The 11,054-nt window shown below is 39.2% G+C and overlaps 1 protein-coding gene across 3 annotated transcripts in view; it reads right to left on the bottom strand.

The window, feature by feature from the left end:
- The window catches only part of TMEM135 (transmembrane protein 135), a 240,799-nt gene extending 231,056 nt beyond the window's left edge, over positions 1–9,743 (bottom strand). For 2 of the 3 annotated variants that reach the window (XM_012725701.1, XM_004683276.2), the window contains exon 1: positions 9,430–9,743. In XM_012725701.1, coding sequence (XP_012581155.1) covers positions 9,430–9,570 — 141 coding nt within the window. In that variant the 5' untranslated portion in view covers positions 9,571–9,743. The remainder of the gene's footprint in view (positions 1–9,429) is intronic. The other variant, XM_012725702.1, reaches the window with a different exon arrangement.
- Positions 9,744–11,054: the final 1,311 nt, after the last annotated feature.

Here is an 11,054-nt window from a genome sequence, read left to right as displayed (position 1 = left end):
AAAAAAAAAAAAATGAATTGCGCTTGAACAATACTATAGATTAAAAGAACCTATGGAACATTTCATCCAACAGCAAAAGAATAGCAGAACATACATTCTTTCCAAATCATGTGGAATATTCTCATGGAAATATCATATATTAGGCCACAAAAATGAATAAGTACCAAGTATATTTTACAACCACAATGGTACAAAACTCAAAATCATTAATAAGAGAAAGATTGAAAAATAAAATTAAGAACAGAAACTGTAAAACTGCTTAGGGGTAAAGTTTCTTGACATTGGTATGGACAAAGAATTGTGTATGATCCCTTTAACACAGCAACAAAAACAAAGATAAACAAGTGTGATTTCATCACTCCCAAATGTTTCTATATAGCAAGGAAGACAATGAACAGAATAAAGAAAAAACCTACACAATGGGAAAAAATACTTGTAAACTACATATCTGGCCTGGGATTAATATCGAAAATATGACAGAAAAACAAACAATTAAAAAGAAAACAAATAATCCAAGTAGTTATTTAGGTTACTAGAAATCATGTCATCTTTCTAATTTAGCTAATAGCTGGTTCATTTAAACCCAAAAAATCAAAGCCATTTTTATTAAAAAGATAATAAAAAGGGATGAAAAATGACTACAGTTTATAACACTGGATTGAGTAGTCAAAAATATACTGACAGTAGATTTCAGGTGGTCTCATCACCAAAAAAGAATAACTGTAAGATGACATGTTAATTAGCTTGACGGTACTTACTATCAACTGGCTCTTGGAAACTGAAACTTAAAAGTGAAAGAATGCATAACAAAACCAATTTTAGTATAGGCTAATTGATATAAGCAAGAGTTGTATTCCTGTGTTATATTTCTAGTCACAAACATCACCAAACTTCTAAATAAAGACCCAAATACTTTTAGTGTTATCATCACTCTTGCTTATTAATTTGTTCATTTCTCCAACCTATGTATTGCAGTTCAGAGGCAGGGTAGCATAATCCATCCCCACAGTTCAGGATGCAATACAGGATCCAATCTTGAACAGCAGTCCCTTTCATCATATACACACCCACTCACTCAGACTGGGATAACTAAGGTATACCAGTGACTCTAATATGCACATCTTTTATACATGGGGGAAAAAAAGAGATATCTGGAGAAAAACCACCTGAACAAGGGGAGAGCCCACAAAGACAATGGCCTAGGCTGGGAACTGACTTTTTCCCTTATCAGCTGCTAAAAACAATACTGAACCAAATATTGACATTATTTGAGGATCTACTATATTATCAAACTATCAAATTAGAAAACAGTATGTATATCATATCATCATGTTGAAAATAAAAGGTCAACACTGATCAAAAAAAGACCAAAGAGGTCTGTTACTCACTTACAAAAATATCTTGAAAAAGAAAATAACTGATATTGAACATACCAGGGGAACAGCATGACCCGAATGAACTCTACCAACTGATGTTTTATGGACTCCATCCCCCATCTCCATGTCAGAGATCCCAGATTCAGAGGATCTGAATCCCATAATGCCATGAATCTGCCATGATTCTTGACTTCCTGAAGGGGGTCCTGGGAACTAAGGGTGGAGTTAAGCAGCCATGCTTGGTATAAAATCAAACACATGTAAGCCTGCACTTTCTTGGTTTTGCCTCTCTTCAGCATGCTGTCAGGGTTCTGCCTCAGACAGCATTTCTATCAGGTCACATTAACCAATTAATCTCAATCTCTGTCTCCTAACCCTCTTTCTCTGTCTGGGCTCCCCCTCTTTCCATTTTCCTCGTAAATAAGCCTTTTATTAACTTTTCCAAGTGTACCTGCACTTGGTTTTTGCTCTAAGGTTTAAGGGTGTGGGTGAGGACTCACACCCAGGCCACCTCATCTCCTTTTGGAGTAGTCTTGTAACAGAGGAATTAGTTAACTGTGTAGAACAAAAATCATGACTCTTGTCTTATACTATATGTAAACATTAATTTGATCTAAATCTGGAAAAGGATAAACAAATTATATGAAAGTTTAATGTGCTCAGGAAAACAACCTGATTATCACAAAGGCCATAAAGACTAAGAGTGATAGAAGTCCCAATTTAAAGAGTTATACTTGACAAAAAGTATCACCATTAACATCTATCAGACCTTTATGCAGTTTGTCTTATACAGTTGTATCGTCTTATCTGTTTCCCCAGGCGATTAAAGCTGCACATTTGCCATAGCAATGGTTGGCTAGTATTGGGATTACAAGTCTCTGGTCATGTAATGTAACAAAGATAATTGGCCCTCAAAGGGACTGACCACATGATCTTAGCCTTATTAGCATGAAACCTTAACTCAGCAGGCAGTGTTAGTCAAAAAGTTGATCATTAACTCTTCTAGAAGGCTAATTCTAGAAGACCTGACAAATCTAATCGCTTTGGAAAATAAAAGCATGAAGAGGAGTTGGTATTATGTTCTATTCATTTCATCTTTTCTTGTAAAAATTACTAGAAAATAATGATTTCTTGGCCTTCCCTGGTGGCGCAGCAGGTTAGGACTCAGCACTGCAAACAAGCCGCAGCTGCTTCAGTGGGAGTTCAATCCCCTGACCGCAGGTGATTCACATGGCATGGCAGACCTCTCCTGTCTCACCTGCTGTGCTCCTCAGCAGTGTACTCTGTCTATCTTCCTGCTTAGCACCCCACTCTGTCTTTGGTGAATCCTCTCACCACCCCTACATCTCTGGTCTGTACCCCAGTACTATATGTATAAATAAATAAATCTTTGGAAAAAAAGAAAAAAATGATTTCTTTAAAGCAGGTTCTCTCAAGCTAAACACTATGGTTATTTGGGGCCAGACAATTTGCTGTTGGGGAAGGCTATCCTATGCATTATAATATGTTCAGCAGAATCCCTGGCTTCTGTTCTATGTATTAGTAGCATACCCTGAGCAACGACAACCAAAAATGTTTTCAGATATTGCCAAATGTCTCATCACTGACATATTACCCCTATTAGAGCATTTCTTAAAGAAAATAACATAGTGAATTTACTTTTTTTGAAATATTAATGGAATTTTTATTTTATTTAATTAACAAGCTAAACATAAGGTATCATAAATGTTAACTCAATCAACCAGTGGAGATGGACACAATCATTATTATCCCCACTTTAGAGATAAGAAAACAGCCTCAGATAAAGTTGCACAAAGTCACACAACCAACCAATAGACAGAGGAACAATAAGCTATTTATTTATTTATGCATACAGAACTGAGGTACAGGCCAGAGGTGGAGGAGAGGTGACAGGCTTCACCCAAGACAGAGTGGAGAGTAGAACAGGCAGATCTACGAAGTACACTGCTGAAGGGAGCTGCGGGCGGTCAGGAGAAGTCTGCCAGGCCATGTGGATCACTTCCAGGGTGGGGATCGAACTTATGCTGTGCTTTATTAACCCAGTGCACTACCAGGGAGGGCCCAAAGACTTTTATATTTTTTAAATTGGAATAAATTTTTAATAAGAAACTACTGACTCAGAAACATGAACGTAAATTGATAATAATTATCTTTATCCCATTTTTCAATATTAATTAATTTTTATCTCTGATCTAGGATAACTAAAGGGGCAAATGGTAAACCAGATTTGGACTCAAAGAGAAAGGAAACACTGAAAAAAGGGAAGTTGAGAATATGCTGTTAACATTCTCAACTCTAAGTGGTATGTTGGAAATGCTCTTTGTACTCAACAGAATAAGAAGTCACATAATAACAAGTTCAAAAACCCAAAACAGTCATGTTAATTAAGGAAAGTCATCATTTAACTGCTCATTTAAAAGAAAAAGACCAAATGAATATCACATCTCTAAAGGGACAATAACATACTTTAGGAACCATCACTTTATTTCCCAACATAGGGATTAATATGTAACTCTCACTTCTACCCTTTAACTGGCTTCAGGCAAAAATAAAAGGGAGACTAGACCAATATTTACAATTCCATGTTCTTCACAAAACAAATCCAGACAGAAAGTCTCAGCAGTTTATAGTCCTTATATTCTTCATATTCCTTATATTTCTTTATATTTTTCAAAAACAAACCCAAAGTTTTAACAGTTTATATTCCTTAATAACTTCAGTATATGTTTGTTTGTTTTTCCCCCCTAAGTAAAAAACAAAAACAAATGCCTACTAACCAAAAACTTAGAACTCTCGTTACTGGTCAACCACTGCTTAACCACTGCCTTTAAAAACTCAGGCTATGCAGGTGCCTCCCTGATGGCCCAAGGGATTAAGTATCAGCACTATAAAGCTATCACCAGCCACTGTAGCAGGAGCTAATTCACATGACAGAAGAGTTGTATTGCCCACTGCTCCTCTCCTGTGTTGCCTACTGCTCCTCTGAGCAGTGTATTTCAGTAGATCCATCTGTTCTGCTCCCCAGTGTCTCTGCTGAATCCTCTTACCCCACTCCTCATCTCTGACCTAAACCCCAGCTGTTACATGCATAAATAAATAAAATAAATCTTAAAAAAAAAAAAAACTCAGGCTATCCTATGAACTAGAAGCGCTTTCTGTGCTGTGCCTCACTTAATCCTCACAAAACCTTTGTAATTAAACTCCACTTCCTCAATATTACAGATACAGAAATTAAGGCTTACAATACAGGTAATTTTTCTGAGGTTACCAAACTCATAAGTAAACAACGAGTTAGAATTCTAAGATAGGCAATTTAACCCCAAAATTCAAGATCTCACCTTTGAAATCATTACTAAACAGCCAATTCTAAGTGGGTTGACTATTAAGTTTTGTAAGCGTAGAATTGTATCTTTTGGCACAGAATGAATCTTTTGAGAAGATTTAAAACAAAAAGTCTAGAGTAAATTGATTTCTTCACTGTCAGTAGTTTTCAAGCTTTTAGCAACTAACTAGGAACTGTCCACAAGTTATTTTTTTCCTAAAAAGTCTAAGTCTTGATTTAGTGTTTACTCAAAGTTTATAGGTGATCAGCTGACTCTATTATCTAACACACTTGTTAGGTAATATGGTTCAAAGGAAGCAAATATTAAGTACACATTCCCATGCTATGAAGAAAGATGTAAACATCCAAAGATCAATGAAGAGGAGTTTTTAAATCATTCTTTCCAAAAAGTATAAAAGGCCCTAATCTGCACCCAGCTAAGGGTAAATGTTAGTACCCTATTCTGAAGGTCCTGAAGAAAGTCAACCAGGGAAACCATAAATACATAATTAAGAAAGGTCTTAGAACCAACTACGAGATGAACATGTTTTCTATCCCTTGCACGTTTTCTATCCAATCCCTTGAAAACACAAAGATTCACTATTAAAAGGAAAAGTACACCATTTCAAAATGGTTTAAGCTATAAAAGGTGAATAATAAGAACATGTGTAGACACCAAGATGAAAAGAGACATAAAAGTATGTATAGAACAAGAGAGTAAACATAGAAGGAACAAAAGGTATGTTTAGCACAATGCACATGTTAATACTTCAAATAAAAAACATCCACAAGACCCATTTTAAAGGCTCCAGAAAACACTCTTATTAAAAATTTCCCCAGGGCCCTCCCTGGTAGCACAGTGGGTTAAAGTACAACACTAAGAAACTAAAGCCACTTCAGCTTCAGAGTTTGATCCCTACCCCGGAGATGATCCATGTTGCGTGGCAGATCTCTCCTGGCCTGCCTGCTGCTCCCCTCAGCAGTGTACTTCATTGATCTGCCTGTTCTGCTCCCCATTGTCTGGGGTGAAGCCTTTCACCACCCCGATAACTCTGGCATATACCCCAGTTCTGTATGCACAAATAAATAAATCTTAAAAAAAAAAATCACAATTGTGAGACATTAAAAAAAAAAAATTCCCCAAATCCAACTTCCCTTCAAAATTTCTCCTTTTCCAAGGAACTCTCCTGCACTGCTGCTGGTGGGAATTCAAACTAATACAACCACTATAGAAAACTGTTTGGAGGTTTTCCAAACTGCTAAAAATGGAGCTTCCATACAAGCCAACAATCCCACTCATATGTATCTACCCAAAAGACACAAAAACACTGATTGAAAGAGACACCTGCACCCCCATGTTTACTGCTGCTTTATTTACAATAGGAAAGATATGGAGTCAACCCAAATGCCCAAAAGTAGATGACTGGATTAAAAAGATGTGGTACATATACACAATGGAATATTACTCGGTAATCAAAAAAGATAAACACATGCCTTTTGCAGTAACATGGATGGAGCTAGAAGGGATCATGCTTAGTGAAATAAGGCAGAGCGAAAAAGAAAGTAGTAGATGGTTTCACTCATAGCAGGAGTACAAAAGACTGGATGGGGAAAAAAAAAAAGATAATGAACAACTATATAACAAAGACATTTTACAGGGGTGGGTAGAGAGTGGGATCAAAAACTGGGTTGTGGTGAGGAGTGCACTGAACTATGGCAATGGCACACAGGTGATTTGGTGATGGAATGCCCACAGGGATTACAACTGAAATGGAAAAAGGCACAAAATGATGTAAAAATAAACTATTACATTATTTTAAAAAAAAAGTTCTCCTCCTTTTCCATCGATGATAGCAACAGCATCAGTCAGACTTGAAACCATAGAAACATAAACAAATCCTCACACGGCCCCAATATTCTCAGTCTCTTTAAGTCCTATTCATTCCTCCTGGGAAATATCTCCCCTATGAAATGTCTCTTGTCAAGGGCCTCTAGAAAGGCTCTTCCATTCTCTCCAGCACTGAGACCTCCTCATTAGTGAACTAGTCATGACCTCATTCACTGATACTTTCACTCACTTATTCAGCACTTATTAAAATATTGCCCTTCTCCATCAAACCACCATCCCAAAAAGGAAACAGATACAAATTAATGTACTGTTTTAAAAATAATAACACCTTATTCAGGCCCTGTTGTGTGACAGTTGCTATTCCTACACAGTAGTATTTTATTTAAATCCTCACAATAGCCCTAAAAAGTCTGTATTATTATCTTCTGCAAAGACTAAGGCTCAATGACGTGAAGTAATTCCTAAGATCACATTGCTAGTAATTTGCAGAGTGGATTCCACAGCAACTACTTCTATCTTGTAGTGAATCTACTTTATCAACTCATAAACTTTCCAATCCAGTCTACCCAGTGCTACCAGATTCATTTTGTACTTGTAAGTCCTTTAGTTTAAAAAAAAAAATGTCAATGGCTTGCTTAGCCTGGTCTTTAGTCTGACTTTGAAATTTAAAAAAAAAAAAAAAAAAACACCAACCTAGATTGTGGTTATCAGTACCTTGGTAAAGCTCATAATATGGTATCATACATTAGAATCAGTGTGGCCTCACTCCTAAAACATTTTACCACATATAAAAAATAAAAAACCTGTAAGTGAATCCTCTTTCCCTTACTAGTTCTGAATCTTAGAAGTCACTTAATCTCTCTACACTTCAGTTTTTTTGCCTGTAACAAGGGGATAAGATGAGTAGTGTCAGAATCGAATAAGAATATGTAAAGGTCTAAGCACATAAGTGTCCAAGAAAAAAGAGTTGCTACTGCTCATTATTCCTGAGTTTTAACAAATCAATATACATATTGCTCCTCTTACAAAACCACTTAAGATTTCTGTCTCAATGCACACACTATTCTCCCTTCATTAAAAGGTATCCTATACATATTTACTAAACAATGCTACATCTGTCCATCTTTATCTGTGTCCATGCCATGTCAAATTCCACCAAGAAGCCTTCCCTAGTCACCTTTAATGTACTTCAAGATAACTAACCAGCCACCGGAGTAAGGGGAAAAAAAGATTTCTAATTATTCAAGACTATTCTGGACTAAAAAATAAGTGACAAATCTTTAAAGCATTGTTTCACTTAATTCTTACAAGAAAAAGCAAAGTAACATACAGTCAAACATCTAGTTATTGATGAAGCTGACACCCCACCTTGTCTTTTGGGACCTGGGGTTACACACTTAATCAACTATTGGACACTTTGAAAGAGAAAAGTATTACAACATGCTCTAAGTAGCCCCAGTCACACATACAAATATAAATGAAGTAATCCTTATGCTTTCTAATATTTTCTATTATTTTTTATTAGAGATAATAATATTTCTATTATTTTTTATTTCACTTAAAATATGGGTGAGCTCCCACTAATTTTACTTGTGACTATTAAGTATTGATCTAAAGTTTGAAGTACACAGAGGTACAAGAAAAATAAGGCCAAATGAGATGGAGGATTTATACTCAAGAAGTATTTAATCTAGTTGGCTATATCATGGTAAAACTCAAGCTCTTTTCATGCCCTCCCTACACCATCCCAAACTGATGGGAAAAGAACCATTCCCTGGCAAATCAAGCTCAAAGAAAGTCAGCATCTTCTGTATTATCTCTACAACAAAATCAGAACTTCAAGTGGTACTACAAAATATACTTGCAGGCTTACCAGTGCATAAATCCAAATTATAATTCCATGAGAGGAAAGAATTAATTGACCACCCACTGAATATTGAATGGAACTTTTAGGAAAAGCCAAAAATATGTGATTTCTGACTTCTTAGGGCACAGGCTCTATTGGACAAATAAATAAATTGATAGACTCTATTTCAACAGCCAAATCTTTCAATAATAAATCTTTGGATTGATTACCAAGGACAAGGTTATGAGGAAGGGAAGGGGGAGGGAGAAATGAAGGAAAGGTGGGAAGAGGGGAACCCTCAGATGTTAGTGACAACATTTAGGAACAAACGTCTCTAACAGTTTTCAGTAACAAACACATTTCAAAATAATCTCTATTTAAAAACTCCAAATTCAGACTGCTTTACAGGGAAAAGTGTGTGATAAAGGAAGGGCTCTGATGACAAAATCATATTTCTAATTACCTTCACTGACTCAATCGCAACCTAAAATCTCAACCAGGAGTTCATTTTGTGAACTTGCAAAAACTGTCTGCAAAACCATCGAGCCACAATACTACCAACACAAACTGACAAGTCTGAGCCACAGGGACCTGCTGTCACATATACCTTTTTTTAAAGGGGCGCTTGGAAGGATAATAAATCAGTATTAGATGATTCTGTTTTACATCTCCATCACATAGCAGAAGAAAGGAAACATAAAGCAGGTCCCTGGATTCACATTTTTAAGTGTCCCTAATCTTAATCATAAAGTTGGGTGCTCATTCTCTTCCCAACACCAGGCATTCAGATGACAGTTCAACCACCAATTCCCCTGCCCAGCTCTTGTCCCGAGTGGGACTCAGGATATCGGTTCCTTGCAACCACCCCGACCCCAACCACCCCCCAAAACCACTCTGGCGCCCTCCACTAGAGAAAGTGACAACGCAAGTATCCCAGGGCCCGGAGCTCTACTGCACCCCCTAGCCCATCCTCCACACTCAACTCGCCCTGGAAATTGGGGTCGACGGGTCTCACCAAATACAGGGGGGCATAGACCTTTAAGGACTCCTCCAACGCGCCCCCGGTGATCTGCAGGAAAGAGACCCCGCAGGAAGGGTGCCAAGTGTGGCCGATCTCGTAGCAGTTATGAGGGATGGACTTGCTGAGAGCCGCCATGACGAGGAACCGCGCGCAGAGACCCGGGGTGGGTGAGCTGAAGCGGGGCGGGAAGGGGAAGGAGGGCCTAGAGCTAGCGCCCAACCGCCTTTGGCCTTCCGGGCCGGCCCCAGAGGTGCGGAATGGAGGGGAAAGGTCAGGCGAACGGGGTTACTCTCGGCCAAAGTCCTCGGATGTTGAGCGCTCGACGTATCGCAGCTCGAGGGGGCGGGGCGCGCTCCGGGAAGGCGGGCAGAGGCGGAGCGTGCGCGCTCCCTGGAGCGGCCTCGGCCGGGGCGCGCGCCCGCCGTCCGCGCCGGCGCCTCGCTGGGAAATGAGCTTGGCTCGGGTATGCGTCTGCCTCCCAGCCCCTCGCAGGGTGCGTGCACTGCGGCCGGGTGCGCAAGGATAGGTGACTTGGGTCACGTTGCACTCCAAGCTGTCCTCGCACCGCCCGGCCAAGTAGAACTGAAGGCCATGGAAGAAAGGGATTAAGTGTCTTTGTTGGGAACTGATAAGAGGAGGGTTGCCAAAAGAGAACCTGGGACAAATGTTCTCCCCCTAACTGAACTCCCTGTCCCTACAGTGCCAGTAATAAATAGCAAAGTTGGTCTGTTGCTTTTGAAAAGTCACTTAGCTATGTTTATTGACCTCTGGTGTGGGAAAAGGGTGGTGAAGCCCAAACCCTGTACAACTATCCTGTCTACAGCATCTTTGACAACTGCTTGACACCCCTTTTTTAAAAAAGATTTATTTATTTATGCATACAGAACTGGGGTGCAGGCCAGATGTGCAGGGGCTGTGAGAGGATTCACCACAGCCAGAGTGCGGTGCAGAACAGTCACCAGACTGAGTACTCTGCTGAAGGGAGTAGCAGGCAGGCCAGGAGAGGTCTGCCAGCGATGTGGGTCACTGCCCTGCCTGGGGATCAAACTCTGACCAAAGCAGCTGGGGCCAGCTTCTCAGTGCTGCACTTTAACCCTTTGCGCCACCAGGGAAGTCCCTGCTTGACACCCTTGACAGCCAAATAAGACCCACGAAAAGGCCGCAGTGGTGATTAAAATCATACCTGGCTGGAGAACCTGGCCTACAGTTGATATAATAAGAAAACAGTGTGAACTATAGTCATATATAACCCCTCTAAATGTTAGTTTCCTCATCTATAAAACCTTCCAAGTTCTTTGAAATTCTGCATTCTAGTTTGTTAAAGCAGAAACTTCATACCTTAGAGAAATCCAATTTCAATCTAGTCTTCATTCATTCAGCAGATATTTACTGAGCACATAACTATCTTCCAGGCACTTTTCAAAGCTCTGTGACACAGACATGTACTAGAGAAACTAAGTTTTCACTTTCCTCTCCCAGTGCCAAGAATCAGAACCCGGCGACCATAAGGGCTTGATGGCTTCTAAAGTTGCAGTGAATAATGAAGTCACCAAACCTTTTGATAATATGAAAATAAGGAAATCTTCTACAGAAAAGCTAAGAAAGAAAGAGAGAGAGAG

This window comes from Condylura cristata, unplaced genomic scaffold (genome assembly GCF_000260355.1).
Source record: "Condylura cristata isolate star-nosed mole 26May11 unplaced genomic scaffold, ConCri1.0 scaffold00015, whole genome shotgun sequence".
Classification (NCBI taxonomy): domain Eukaryota; kingdom Metazoa; phylum Chordata; class Mammalia; order Eulipotyphla; family Talpidae; genus Condylura; species Condylura cristata.
This window is presented reverse-complemented; position numbering and strand designations above follow the sequence as displayed.